This window comes from Scardinius erythrophthalmus, assembly GCF_964197995.2.
Source record: "Scardinius erythrophthalmus genome assembly, chromosome: 15".
Lineage (NCBI taxonomy): Eukaryota > Metazoa > Chordata > Actinopteri > Cypriniformes > Leuciscidae > Scardinius > Scardinius erythrophthalmus.
Genome location: NC_138235.1, coordinates 24,237,501 through 24,253,076, shown reverse-complemented (window position 1 = coordinate 24,253,076; position 15,576 = coordinate 24,237,501). Strand labels below are relative to the sequence as shown.

The window sequence follows — 15,576 nt, the reverse complement described above, 5'->3', positions numbered from 1 at the left end:
AATACCACCTACCTCCAACTAACAAGTAGCAAATCATGACTCTGATGTAACTTTAACTAAAGCCTTCATTTCGCCATGTAAAAGAGAAGGATCAACACTAGTGATGTCCAGCCCTAAATTCCTGTTTCAATTGGAAATCGGAGTGTTTTTTCCCCATACTTGGATTTAGCCCTTATATGCAGGGAGGGGTGGGTAACTTTACTTGTCAAGAAGTGGTAGTTTTTTATTATTATTTTTCAGTTGATATAAATATGTTTGCTTAAAAAAAAATATTTTTAAATTTAGATGAAGTCATTGTTAGGCAAAATGTACTTTGAATTGCAAAATGAATATCAATTTTTCAAACTGTACATAATAATGTTGAGATACCTGTACCTAAATTCACTTTTATTTTAAATTTTTTTATTTATTTTGACATGCTATTTTAGTATTGACTCATCTTATTTTAGCCATAAGGTGAAAATAATTCTCTGCTCAGTGGTTGCAGACTTTTAATATCAGTGCATTTGTTAATTTGTACATTTGCATTTTGCCTTCTTAGGTCAACTCCAAAGCAGTACAACAAATCTTTTGCACAAAAAATGAAACCTAGGGTTTCATTTGACTGATTCTGGCAATATGCAGAAACCACTTGTTCCCAGCTACATAATTGAAAACGTCAGATCAGAGTCATATTTCTAAACTATTTTGTCCTACTTGCCATATTGAATAGAAAGGCACTCTCTGTCATCTAGGGCAATTACGAACTAGATGTGAAGGGAAGCAGATGTTAGAACATGATGTGATCTATCATCTGTGATGGATGACACCTTCCAATCCAGTAATAGCCATTTGTAACATTTGATTAACAATAAGAGTCAGAAATAGCGAGCTATTACTGCTGTGAAATGGGCAACTGTTATTCTGCATCTCACAGTGTGAGTCATCCTTCATTTAACATTCAGAAAAGCTATCCATTATGCATCATAATTACTGTTAAGAGACTTGAAGAACAATGACCTTACAAATGCTTGAACGTGCGGTAATGGGCTCTTAGTGGCAGCATTTTAAACTTACAGGTTTTTGGTATGCATTTCTTTTCAGATGTGTTGATGGACTCCACGACGGCAACGGCAGAGCTGGGCTGGATGATATATCCATCATTGGGGGTGAGTCTCATTGAAATAATTTAGATGATCAGACCTAGCATAACTGAATAATTCAGTGCACAAATTCAGCATGCCTCATGTGGTACCGAAATAGAAGTTGAAAGAATTCCAAATTAGATTATTTTAATGCAATCTATGCAGTTTGTCTCACTTCTGCACATTTTTACCTTAGATGTCATAATGTTTCTGTAATGGTGTGAAACCAGAATCGAATGTTTCATAAATATGCAAATAGCTCGAAAAAAAACATGCTTTTACTATTAGCCGCACACATTGCTTATTCAAACGTTATTATCTTTTCTTTGGTTCCAGTGGGAAGAGGTGAGTGGCTACGACGAGAACATGAACACCATCCGCACCTACCAAGTGTGCAATGTCTTCGACGCCAGCCAGAACAACTGGGTGCGCACCAAATACATCCGGCGGCAGGGTGCCCAGCGGATCCACGTGGAGATGAAGTTCTCCGTGCGAGACTGCAGCAGCATCCCAAAAGTCCCTGGCTCTTGCAAGGAGACTTTTAATCTGTATTACTTCGAATCAGACTCTGATGTAGCCACCAAGGTGTATCCCGCCTGGATGGAGAACCCTTGGGTCAAGGTGGACACCATTGCGGCCGATGAGAGTTTCTCCCAGGTGGACCTGGGCGTCGGTATGATGAAGATCAACACGGAAGTACGCAGCTTTGGGCCGGTGTCCCGTAATGGCTTCTACCTGGCCTTTCAGGATTACGGAGCCTGCATGTCACTCATCGCTGTAAAGGTTTTCTATCGCAAATGCCCCCGAATTATTCGGAATGGGGCCATCTTTCAGGAGACCTTGTCAGGGGCGGAGAGCACCTCTCTGGTGTCCGCCCGAGGCACTTGTGTACCTAATGGAGAGGAAGTGGATGTACCCATTAAACTGTACTGCAATGGAGATGGGGAGTGGCTGGTACCTATCGGGCGTTGCGTGTGCAAGGCCGGGTACGAGTCTTTGGACAACGAGACTGTGTGTAAAGGTGAGTTTTGTTGCTTATTCAGTATTGCTTATTAGGTATTTAACAAAATTAGAAAATTACAGAAAAATTATTGTTTGGTGGTTCTTGCTGAAGATTCGCAAGTGAAAAATGCATCAAAGGCTACATCTTTTTTGCTGCCGGCAGACTACAGTAAAAATCATGCATACACTATTGGCTTGACTTAAACATTCTTTTCAAGAATTAAAATTCTTAAGTTTTGTCTCCAGAACTAACATTGAAAAAAAGGAAAGAAAATAGAAGGAAAAATTACTATAAGATTCTTTAGAGATGATCAATTTTGTAGTTATATTGTTAGAAAAAGTAAAAAAATTAGAAGAAAATAGCAGTTAAGAAGATATTTTTTCTTTATGCTTTGTGAATCCAGACCCAGAAGATATTGAGTCGTACTACAGACTTTTTGGTGCTTTATACTACTTTTATGTACTTTTTTGGGCTTGACTCTTCATAAAATATTAGAATTTTTTTATATTTTACAAAACCTTTTGTCTAGCATAGATATAATTAAAATTTGAGATTTCGAAACCACATTAGACTGAGTAATTAATAATTTAAGGCTGCCATTCTCATCTTTGTCTGGTTTTAATGGCTCACTAAAAAGTAAAACTGTTGTTACTTAAATGAGCAATTTCTAGCAGATTTGACCCGTAAAAAACTTTGTTCTGTGTGATGGGATGTTGTCGCGTTGATTTAGATGTTACCACATGACACACTACATTTTTAGGTAGCCTGACAAAACATTTTTTACAGTGCCGGATGCCAGCAATGATAAATAAATAATGAATAGCCTCAGCTTCAGCCTCAGATTTCTGCACCCACATAAAGCACCATGAAATACAGATACATTGCCAAATTATGAAAAAGCTTGCATAATCTTTGTATTAGTCTTTTTTTGATTATTATTTTATCCAATGACGGAAAAGGAGGACCTAATGTCCTTCCTGAATGCGCTTGCGCATGCGCATGCGCATGCACACACACACACACACACACACACACACACACACACACACACACACACACACACACACACACACACACACACACACACACACACACGTCACAGAGTCTTACTACTGAGAGCTGCCCTGCAGGTACAAAACACTCACTGACCTGATCCTTATGAAAGCTAGTTGAAAGACATTGTGTCCTCCTGCCTGTTTCTATCCATGTGCAGAGGATTTCTTTGGTTACAAGCATTGTTATTTCAAGCTAAATCCACACACGCTCATGCACACACAAGCACTGACCCTTAAAACTGTTTTTATAACATGAGATTTTGTTTTTCTAGCATTACTCGACAAGGAAGTAGCTCTCTGTCTGTGAGAACAAGGGAGCCGTAATGAATAGAAATCCTCCAGTCAGTTGTAATGCTGCCTTGATAGGTTGGAATGAATAGAGGGATTTGGGTAGAAAAAAAGGTGGTTTTTTTTCACCCTCTCTCAGCACTCGGCAGATATGATTACATTCAAGGAGAGCAGGGCAGCAAAGAGGGAATGATTTTGGCAGGGTTCTCCTGGGTACCGTTGACAGAATCTAAATTACTAATATCCCCCCATCTGGAGCAGCTGATGGATGGAAATCGGCAATATCCTGGGCGAGCACAAGCCAGACCATCTCTTTTATTTCCCCTGGTGTTAATCCTCCTCGCTGCCACCACTTTAATGACACTCCTAATTGACTAATTTGGAGTGTGCAGGGGGAGCTGTGTGGACGCTTAGACGCTGCTCTCCCTGGCGAGTCCATTCAGAAATCAAGCACAACTAATGAATCCCCCTGTGGTTGTTAACCAAGGACTGCATGTAGACAAATGGATTTATGAGTTCCATTTTCTGTCTCTAAAGGAAATATTCAGTAGCTATGCTCATTAAAGCCAAGTAGAGACATAATGGTCTAATTGATAGCAGGCTTGACATGTAATTCTCTTATACTGTAATGTTATACTGGTACAATGGCACAGCACTGCATGCTTCCGGTCAATGCAACTTCAAAAGCACTTTGTGAGTGATTTCATCTCAGTGGCGGTGTGTTTTTAAAGCCGCACAGTGCTTAACAATAAGGATCTGTGTCTGCTGGATAGTTGGGCTTAGGCCAGTAGTTTCTTTTCTTGCTGATATTTGTAATGGCCCCACCGATTAATCAAATAACTTTTTGTTACATTTTTTTTAATATAATTGGTTTTAAATAAACTAAATATTTTTTTTATGAAATAGGCTAAATAACAAAAAATAAATACATCTTTACTGAATTTGCTCAACAATAAGGATTTTTGTCTGCTAACTTAAGCCAGTAGAGAAAATCACACTCACTGCTCTTGACTGAATAACTTTTGTAGCTTTAATAAGGCTTAATCTATATTTCATTTATAATTTATGCAGTGAAGACTGTGAAGTGTTTGATAACTTTATTAAATTTCTGTATATATCGTACCTGTTAGACCTACCTAAAATCTTAAAGCACTGTTTACAAGGTTAAATGGGTCCAAAAAAAAAAAAAAATTGTAGCATTTTGATAGGGCAGGTAAAAATCTGAACTGGTCTGACTGGGCCAATAGAAAAAATTGAGCAATGATATATTGAAGGGCACGGGTGACATTTATTACAAGGGGTTTATTGTGAAGATTGCTTTAAGTTCACTTAAATTAAAAGTTGTATTATATTTTTTAAAGCCTAATGTTAAAATTAATAGCTTTTATCAATGAAAGCTGAACTTTAAGTTAATTTTTAACATTTCAAACTTAACATTTCTAAGTTAATTAAAAATGACAGCACTAATAAATTCATTTTTTTTGTTACCAAAAAAAAAAAAAAAAACACTATTCAGACATGTGCTAGGTTTTTGGGGCCAGAATAACTATAAATTAAACTGACCCAAAACTCTCTCACACAAGCCCTGGGCCATCGGGTCATTCTTATTGTTGAGTCCTGTTTTATAGGCTTATTTACCATATTGAAACATGACTAACCATCCTTATGAAAGAAAGTACAGGAACAGCTTGTGAAATAGAATTTACATATGTCTTGTGCCAGGAACGCCTCTCCTCTCCACAGCCAAGAACTGAGACTCACCCACACCTCAAGTAATTTTAGTGGTAGCACTAATTCAGTTAATCCAACTGACCTTCTGACTCTCTCTGTGCTTCTCTTGAGATGTTCTTCAGCCCTCTCGCTGTCATTCAGATGTGGTTTGTGATGGATATTATTGACTGGCCTTCTAGATTGCATTTCATAAGTAATTACATAGACCTCATGTACAGCCTCTGCTTGTTTTAACGTTTAATGATTATAAATTATAAATAAATGTTGGCAGCAGATGAATTACCTCTACTGTATGGAGCTGGACTGTGGCCAATCCCTCAAGCCAAACCCGCCTGTGTCTTGAAACAAGATGAATGTCGGCTGTTTTTGCTTATATTGTGTTATGGCCAATCAATACATTCCTCCACGGACAGCCACAATGTGCGTTTGTTGACCTTTCAATTAGAAGTAATGTTTTTGTTATCTTGTTATCTTTGAATATGATATTTTATTATCTAGGGAGTACCTTAGGCCTAAACCTCAATTTTTGATTTATTGGAGTAACCTCAAAGCTAAAAGCTTATAGTTAATCAAGGCTGTATACTCTTTATTATGTAAATGTCATGTATCTGAAGAGTTAGATCCGCTAAGTCCTGCAATGAGTGTCCACTGGAATGTTGTATCTATCTTTTAATCTTTCACAGTCACGGTTGAGGCCCGATTGGTGACCTTTGTGCAATGCTGCCGCTATTTAAAAGCTCTTGTTTCATGTGTTTACTAGCTGGATAATGTGTTCAGATGGGCACTATAGATCATAATTTACCAACACACTGTTTTTTTAGCACATGAGGGTCACAGTGTCTGTCTCTTCCTCAGTTTCCGCAACCTTTATGACTGTAGTTATTTTCTAACATATACAGAGAGCTATGGATGGGAATTTTTTTTTTGGTTAATTATAATTTTCATTTGTTGGATAACTGGCTTTTCTGGTGTATTTTGATTCAAACAAATTACTCTTATTAGTCTTTAGTGAATCAAGAGCATACAGTACGACCAGCAAAACAACAGATTCTCAAACAAATGACTCTTATGAGGTGTTTTTTTGTGTGAATCAGATGCATACAGTGTGACCAGTCTAGGATGATTCACGAACAAATGACTCTTCAAATGACTCTTATGAGGCGGTTCTTTGTAGTGAATCAGGAGCATACAGTGTGACCAATATGTAGTAGAGACCTGCACTCCCGTGGGACTCTTCACAGGTCTCACGATTTAATTCGATTACGATTATCATGTCTTTTTTTTTTTTTTTTTTTACGTCTCACTTTTCATGTCTGAAATTTTACTTTAGCTATGGTCAAATGGAGTATTTTTTCTCTCTATAATATAGTGATGTAATTGCAGCTTGTAAATATACATTAAGTTTTGTCATGCTAGCATGTGTGGAAACTTTTAAACCAAGTGCGTAGCTGTTACAACTTTAGGTTGTGCCCCGCTCATCCCTCGTACAAAAAAAAGTCACCAGTTTGAATGAGTCTGAAACTCTGCCTTGTATAATTGTGCATTGGCACATTTTTCTGAGAGAATATATCTTATGTAAAGCAAAATGGACATTTTAACTGAAATATAACCAAATCAATCAAATAAGGTTTAAATCAAGCCTGTGTTATTTTAGTATTATTTAAATGATGATGTAATTTTAGCTTAAGTTTTAGTCATTTTATGTATTATTTTTATTTAGCTTTTATTTTTATTTCAGTTTCAGCTATTTTACTTCAACTTAAAGAAAGATGCCAGTTAGGTGCCTTGGCAAAAATTCTCATTTAAGTTAAAGTTTTCATCTAATTTTTCTTTTATTTTAGCCTTATTTTAAAATTATGATAGAAAAAAAAAAGTTTTAGTTAACAATAACAAAACTGAATCGAAAAGACACCCCAGCCCTATAGCGAGAACAGTACAATAGATCACTTATGCTGCTTCAATGTCCTCACATTATAAATGGTTCTAGAATATCAGGCATATGACACATTCACTGTGACAAAGGGTATTGTATGTGTCTGGATGTAATTATATATGGCAGTGAGACTTCACCGTGGATGTGGGGTCTGGAGAGTCCCAAGATGAACCGTGTTATTCGGCATGGCAGTAAAGAAGGGTGCTGGAGCCTGTCTCCTGGACTGACTTTATCAGGTACAGCTCTCTAATCCAATCTCAGCAGCACATTGCTGCAGGGAGGTCGTCTGCAACCTTATTTGTTCCTGTGATACTGGATATATTTCAATTTGTTTCACCGCAGCACTGAATGTAAAGAGACTGCAGTCAGGCAATACAGAAATCAAATCAGTTGGCTATTTGTCTGTGCAGAAGAAAAGCACAGTATACATTGCAAACCCCACATATGCACACAATATCTGCATATTTTAGTTGCACAATGACAAATTGCCCTTAGGCTTCTGAAGAAGGTTAAGTGGTCATGCAAGGCCGGGCCATTAATCTGCAGCTTTTTGTTTTCTGTCAGACAATGGATTATTGAGGATTTGTTTGGATTGCCTCCTCATTCCACATCTCACAAAACATTGATATTAACATGTTGACCGGTGGAGACCATCTGATCTCTTCACTGCCTTTTTCGTTTAGCCGAGAATGCAACCGATAATAATAAGATGGTTACGTTTTTATTGTGTGGTGAGATTTCATGTTTTCATGTCATTTTGGTTTTTCTGTGATAGACACTGCAGCTTCTGAGATGCAGAATCACTAGTCAGAAGAGCAACTGACTTGCAACAAGAGCTGGATGAGTAGTTACGCTTCTGATGATGATTTTTCATTGATTGTCCTACCAGGCCAGACTTGCATCAGCTCTTTGATCTTTCTCCTTGCTATGAAAAACCGATCCGCTCTGATATTCCATTTATTTTAAATATAAACCCTGAATTTCAAGTCTTGACACATGCATTCTCACTTTTCCTAAGTAATACTTATACTGTTATGCTCAACGTGAGTGAAAGTGCTGCAATTATACGCTGCTTGCAGGTATTATTGAAGTGTGATTTCCATGACTTCACACCCTGTGCGAAGGCCTCCTATAGATATGGCACTTTTCATGAATATAGTACCAAACAGGGCCTGACACTCTGAAAATAAATGTTAATTTTTTTTTAACATTATAGTAACGTTAATATTAATAGGTTTAGACTAGTCGTTGCAAAGTTTCTGTAAACGTTAATGAAATTAGTTGTTGCGCACATCCCAAATAATTATTAGGTTGATTTTAGGTTCTATAATAGTTTTTCATAGTTCAAATGCATAACCATGCCATATCTGAGCTTATTTAGTTAAAATATTGTAAGATTTTTATGATGCAACTGAATGAAATTTTTTTGGTATGTCACTTTCTCGGTTTTCATTAGCTTATGTCAGCATTCAACATGGTTTGTTTAAAGGCTTTCGAGGCAGAAGTGCTTTGCGTGTATTGGACTGTGCATTGAAGCGGACTGTTTTTGAGCTGACCTTTGTGTCTAAAGACGTTATGATAAGACTTATGATAAGGGCAAATCTGAAGTTTAGTGTGTTCCGTGTTGCATCAAAGTCAAAACATTGCCATAAATGTAATTTTTTGGCAAGTGCTTTTGTGGTTATACCAATTGGTATGAATAATAAATGTATTGTTATAAGCGAGTACAGATTGTCCACAATCACTTCTCTTTCCTTCTGAGAGAAAGGAAACATGTATGGAGATAAAAGATGAGGCTTCATTGGAGCATGGGGTTAATCAATGCTGAGAGCTGGATGCCCACACCGGAGCTGCCTGGCCCTCATCTCTTTGATGGGAAGCAGGTGTCCTGTTGTCATCGATAAGGGGCTCATTGATCAAAGGCCCTTCAGGAGTCCAGTGGTCATCCATCAGACTCCAGCGCCCAGGCAATGTCACGGAAACGAGGACTGTCAGTGCCTCTCCTCCTCACACATCACCATGAAAGAAAGCGCTTCACTGGCCAGGCAAAAAAAGTCAACTAGGAGGGTGTTTTTGTTCCCTTTTTATGTAGGCCCATACTAGGGGTGTGGGCGATTGGACAAAAATCTTATTTCACAAAATGAGATTTTCACGAGAGATGTGATATATATATTCATACACACACACACACACACACACACACACACACACACACACACACACACACACAATATAGTCATTTTTAAGAACAAATTAAGCAAGTTACAAACAATAGGACACAATATACAATGATACAAATTAAACTGTTTTCCAGGTACAGTAGGTTTATTTAACATGTAGTAGGAAATACTACCGAAATTAACAATTAAAACACTAAATAAAACACTCCATAGTCTATAAATAATCATTTATTATTAAAGATGCAAAAGTTATTCAGTCAAGAGCAGTGAGTGGTTTTCTCTTTTTCTTTAGTTTGATCAGCATTAATAGATTATTAAATAATCCAACTATTTTTATGCATTTTGCTCGTGTATTTTGGGATATTGCTTAAAAAGACTCTGTATGCGATTGCATTCCTAAACAGGCATCCAAACTCAAGATAACTTGCGCTCTGAGACGCAAGTCATTTATTATTTAGGAAAAAAACAATTTCCAAGGAAGTGGCAATTTTGTTCTCTTGAACACATGGGATGGAAACGGTGCTTTTTTTTCTTGAACATTTTTTTTTAAGTGATATTCCAATTTTGTGCACAACTTCAATTCACAACTTTGGATGGAAATATGGCTAATGACATAGACACCAGCATGGTTTCTTATGTCTCTTGAAGACCGAATGCACCAATCCAATATACTGACATCTGGTTTCTCTCAACTGTATGTTCACTTAAGACAAAACCAACTGAATTAACGTCATTGTGCGTGTTTTTGACCATATAAGCACAATAAACCATGAAGGAGAACTGAATTTGGGATCGGCGGCTTTCTGTGCGTGTGATTCAGGTGTGTGTCAGTCAGCATGAGTACATATTGATATATTTTTTTTACACTACTTATTGCTCTTAACTCTTTTTAACGTCATGCACATCACTCTCTTTATTTTCTCATTCATGCATGTTTCTTTATCACTCTAAAGTGTAAATATCTCTTAGTACTACTGTGCTATCCGGATATATGGTAAATTCAGGTTAATTGGGACACTTTTTCAAAGTCATTGAGATGACTTCGTACAAATCTTAGAGACTCTTTATATTGTTGACACAGTATATATCGCCATACCGCCCAGCCCTAGCTGTCACAGAGGTAATTTGGAAGAGTCAAAGGGTGCTTCTCAATTCTTATTTGTGCATCCTCGTTTCCTTTCCTTGCTTCCTTTCCTCGAGGCTCAGCTCCACCCCCTGTAGGATGCGAGGGAAGGCTTCAAGGAAAAGACGCGAGGACGGAGGAATCGAAGGAAAGCTCATTTATACATTAGAATACTTGATCACTCGAGCGTCACTCCACAGCGTCATCAGCTGCGCTCAAAGGATCTACCCTTATGTTGTTAAAGTTTGGTTATTTAAGAAATTCATAATAAATAATAATAAAGCAAGATGCCCTGTTGAAATATGTGAGATGTGTGGTTTATTTACACTGCAAAGGTAAAGTATAAAATTAAAATGACTGACAGATGTGAAGGGGGAGGAGAATTTATACGTGCGTCACGTTTAGTCGATAAAACTCTTCCGCAAAGGATATAGCCTACCTGTGTATCCTCGCTTATGACTCCTCAGGAAGCCTCCTCACTCCTCACCTCCTCGCGTTGCAATTAGATAATTGAGATGTCCTTTAAGATGGCTGAGCTCCTATGAGCCTGGTTTCCGGGTCATAGGATGGAGGACGGAGGAGAGAGAAGACGAGGAGGGATATTGAGAAGCACCCACAGGCCTCCAGTGTGTCAAATCGCAGCTAAATGACCTACATGGGGATGTAAATGGTGCTCAAAACATGGCTGCCCATCATCGTCACATTGGTACACCTGCTTAAATGAGTGACAAAAGTCCCTTGTGGAGGGCACAGAGAAATGGGGCATGCAACGTCTCTGTTGTGCAGCTGTGAAATGGGGCTGGATCCCAAACTCAGCCAGTGGCTGTTGAAATGGATCCATTTTTCCTCTTACTTCCCCTTATCTTCTCAACCAGCAACATAAAAATGACCAAAAAAGGATTTATTGTAAAATCAAACTTCAGCTTACTGAACCTATTGAGTAAAGTCATTAGCATAAGTTCCATCCTTATGTAGTTCACGTTGTGTGTGGGTGGTTGACATTTAGTGATGATTATTTAGGGAGAAAATGTAGTGAACAAGACAAGAAAATTATATAGTTTGCTCTTACCCGTGGCTACTTAGAAAAGTGTATGATAATTGGACTTTTTCATTTTTTTTTCTTTTAAACTAACTTAGCTTGTTTTTGCCACAGTTGGATATTAGTAACAACAGACTTTTTGAAGGACATTGAGGGGGAAAACAACACTAAACATGTAAGAATTCAATGTAAGATAGTCAATCTATGGTGGTTATGACCCTGTCTGATTGACATGCATCATAAAACATGCTGCAGCATATGTTTCATACAGTTGTTTCGTGGCCTATTTGAATACACCTAGCATACTTGCAATATAAACAATGCCACATAGCAACAGCGCTGCATGTTCGTGTGCGAAAAAACTGACCATAGATCTGTAGCTCTAAAAATAGGCCATGAAAAAGTTACAAGGCAAACGTCTCCTTCCAACGCCCTTCAGAGATGTTTTCTGTACTTCTTGGCTGAGCAAGGACTGCTTCTCCACTTAAAAAACACAAATATTTGTCACTTCACTTTGCATGCTGACCCAAGGGGAAGCACATTGCTTTAATTAATGTACATTTAACAACTTGTTGTCTTTTAGTGTAGGCAAAGGACACGATTTGCATTATTGACTTGTTGCAAACAATTAAGAGGTTTAGTGTGCAACCATCCTGAATTGATTTATCACTCCAGAACCTTGTTTAGATAAAGCTGTTTACTTGTGTGAAGCATATTTACCTTTGTCATTTGGATAAGTTATTTATCAAGCCTCTGAATCATCATCTGAACGCTTGCAATCCATACTGAAGATCCGAGATTGAAATGCCCTATCTGAAACCCTCGCTGCTGTCGGATCATCTTCATTGTTCGCTACTGCTGTGCGTCTTCTGCTAGTTCTGTCCCCAGCAGTGCCACTGAAAGACACATTCAGATACAGTTGACACCCTCACAAAAGGAACACAGAGCATCTTTAAATGCATGAAGTTGACACCACACAATAAGATCTGGTCTGGGTGTCATAACGTCACATAAAAGAGCTTGTTCTATGAACATGGGGGTCTTTGTCTCAGGTAGAGGTTAGCAGATGGAGCTGACACCATTAATATTTACAACTGCAAATGAAATGAATACATTTGGACTGTCAGTCATGGCACAATGAAGGCAGTCAGCAGAAAAAAGCTCCCTGGAGAGCAGAGGCTTAGGCGTCTGTGAGCACTGAAATATTAACACCAAATACTATGAATGAATAAAACAAAATCACTCTCTGAGGGGAATAGCTTTGCAGGTAAATTGGGTGTGTTAAGGGTTTTCTTTTTTACACTTTTCAGTAGTACTGGGCCGTGGAAATGTTAATATGTTTGTAGTAGGGATGTGCCCGGAGTCTAAATCTGAATTCGGAAAGGCACAGAAAATGAAAAACCCATTCTATGGAGCCCATAAAAGGACATGGTTAGGCTTGCTGCGGTAGTCGGTTACATTACAGTACATCAGATTTCACGTATTACGTGAAGATGGTAAGGAAAGATGACTGACAGGACGATGTCGGAGGATTTGGTGCACAACAGATCCTGAGTGGCATTGACAAATATCTTGTAAAATGTGTGGTCAGTACCGCCGTTCCCTGCGGGAGTACGCGTGATTGTGAATTGGAAAGTAAAAACCGAGCGAGCATTCAAAAGCAATTTCAATACCCCGCAATTGATAGAGACTCCCCGAAGCCCGCAAATTATATACAATGATTACCCAACTACATAATTACGAGAGACCGCAAAAGCATTGAAATATATTTTTTTCCCTTCCATTTCATATTTTTTTCCCCATCAACATGTCCCTTTAGGGGCTCCCTAGGATGTGTTGTTTCCTTTCCGAACATAGTATTCGGCTTCAGGCACATCCCTAATTTGTAGTATAGTAGAGCTTGTACAGGAATAGTGCGACTAAAATCAATATTCAGGGAGGTAACAAACCTTGGAGCCAGCCTGAAAGCTTTTTGGTCTCACTGGATGCTACATTTATCAGTGACACATGCAAAGAGCTGATGTGCACACAATTGCGTAAATTGGATGAAAAAATAAAGCTCACAAAGAAAAATCAATCCACACTGACACTTCTCAGCGCTCCTGTACTGCAGTCACAATGAAGCAATTGAGGTCTGTTTTTGTCTGTGGATATCAGGTGCTAGTTGGGAGAGTCCTCTCATGATGCTTATTAAAACACAGACAGAATATGCTTTATATCATAGAATATGGTTTTCTCTTTATTTCCAGCCTGATTGCATTGGTATTCACATTATTAATGTACGTATTTTATACATTATACATTATATGCATGTTGTGAAATTGTACACTTCCCATGTTTTAATTGTATCATTTGTCATAATGCAATGAAACATACTGCCGTCATTTTAGGCCAAGTGGTCATACAAAGCTTACACTCATTATTTCCAGCCTAGAATTCAATAAATCACTATGTGGCAGGTATTATTGGATGTCATTTTGTGGTTATAGTGGAAATGGCCAGATGGAAGGGGATGTCTTCTGCAACCAAGTAGGATTGTTCAAATAGCTAAATCTGGTCAATGGGATTTGGATATTGCTCATGTGCACTTTGTGAATGGTCAAAATGTCCACAGAAATATTTCATGGCCACTACAATGCAGAATATAAAGTGCAGTGGCTAGTCATGGAAGACTAGAGCATTTTGACAGAACTTTGAAAATCATCTGAATGTGGGACCACCTTAAAACAGCTTCTAAAGACTTGGATGATACCTCCAATTTCATCTTAAACTGTAAACCAACAGCTAAAAGAGGCTGGATTGAGAGGTTGTGTACCAGTAAAGAAACCTATCTACTGCAAAAAAAGAGAAAATATAGTAAGGACTGGAGTGTGGAAGATTGGAGCCATGTTCTGCAGTCCGACAAGTCTAAATTGAACAACCTAGCATTGGGTATGTCCGTAGGAGACGACTGAGTGTTTTAATACCAAATGCATGCATGACATTAAGCAGGGAGCATAATGGTATAAGGGACGCTTGTCTGCAGCAGGTGTTGGAAGGATCTACAAAGTCGCTGGCACTTGGACCAATACATGGGAATGTACTGTATGTTGCCAACTATGGAGGATCTTTTTGGAGATCAAATGTGTATTTTCCAACATGATAACAATCCCAAACACACAGTGAATGCTTTATGTCCGGTGAGCTTTTAGTTTTTCTATGTATTTCTTGCATAAAAAAAAAAAAATAATAATAATTATATGCTGGAGTTTGCCTATTCTTGCCAAATAAATTTGCTGTTCTTTTGACCTTTCTATCACAAATGTTTTCCAAAAATGTTTCTTTAGCAACAAATCAGCATATTAAAATGATTTCTGAAGACTGTAGTAATGGCTCCTGAAAATTCAGAGGAATACATTACATTTTGAAATATTTTAAAAAGAAAGCAGTTATTTTAAATTGTAATAATATTTCACAATATTACTTTTTTTATATAAAAAAATGCAGCCTTGGTGAGCATAAGAGACTTTCAAAATATATTAAAAAAGGTAAAAAAAAAAACTTACTGGCCACAAACTTTTGAATGGTAGTGTATGTCTGTGTATACATTTATATATATATACATATGTAAATGTGATCTCTCTCTCTGTCTCTCTGCATGTGTTGTAGAACACTTTATGTACAAATAATTATGATTACTAATGAGATTACCTTGACATTTGTCACTCATAAAAATGAGTAAGGCCCCTTCTCAGCTAAATCCAGCACAGGCTAGTGAGTGTTTAATGTTGTGGCCAGAACATATTTTTCATAGACACAACAAACAAAAAAAAACATTTTTTTTGTTATTTAAAGGAGCCTGTCAGTATTTTAAAGGGTTGTTTTCTTCTTTCTGTACAGTACACCCTAAATGTCCTTCAACTCAGTCTGGCCGTGGCCCATAATTATTCAGATTCCAGACATTAGTGATGATAAAGGCATGAAAGAATCTGTTAATGACTATACTCTATAGAGCTTCCTCTGCTTTATTCTTGTGGTTTATGTTCAGATCTCAAGCATTTGTTCTTGGCCAGCCGCCCCAGATTACACTTCTAGCTCGTGTTCTGCTCAGCCATGTTGGG

At 37.8% G+C, this 15,576-nt stretch overlaps 1 protein-coding gene across 1 annotated transcript in view; it reads left to right on the top strand.

Annotated features, from left to right (window-relative positions):
- Positions 1 to 15,576, top strand: part of ephb2a (eph receptor B2a) — a 60,279-nt gene that overhangs the window by 12,557 nt on the left and 32,146 nt on the right. The window contains exons 2-3 of the mRNA XM_081387287.1: positions 1,084 to 1,148; positions 1,461 to 2,145. Of these exons, the coding sequence (XP_081243413.1) occupies positions 1,084 to 1,148; positions 1,461 to 2,145 (750 nt within the window). The remainder of the gene's footprint in view (positions 1 to 1,083; positions 1,149 to 1,460; positions 2,146 to 15,576) is intronic.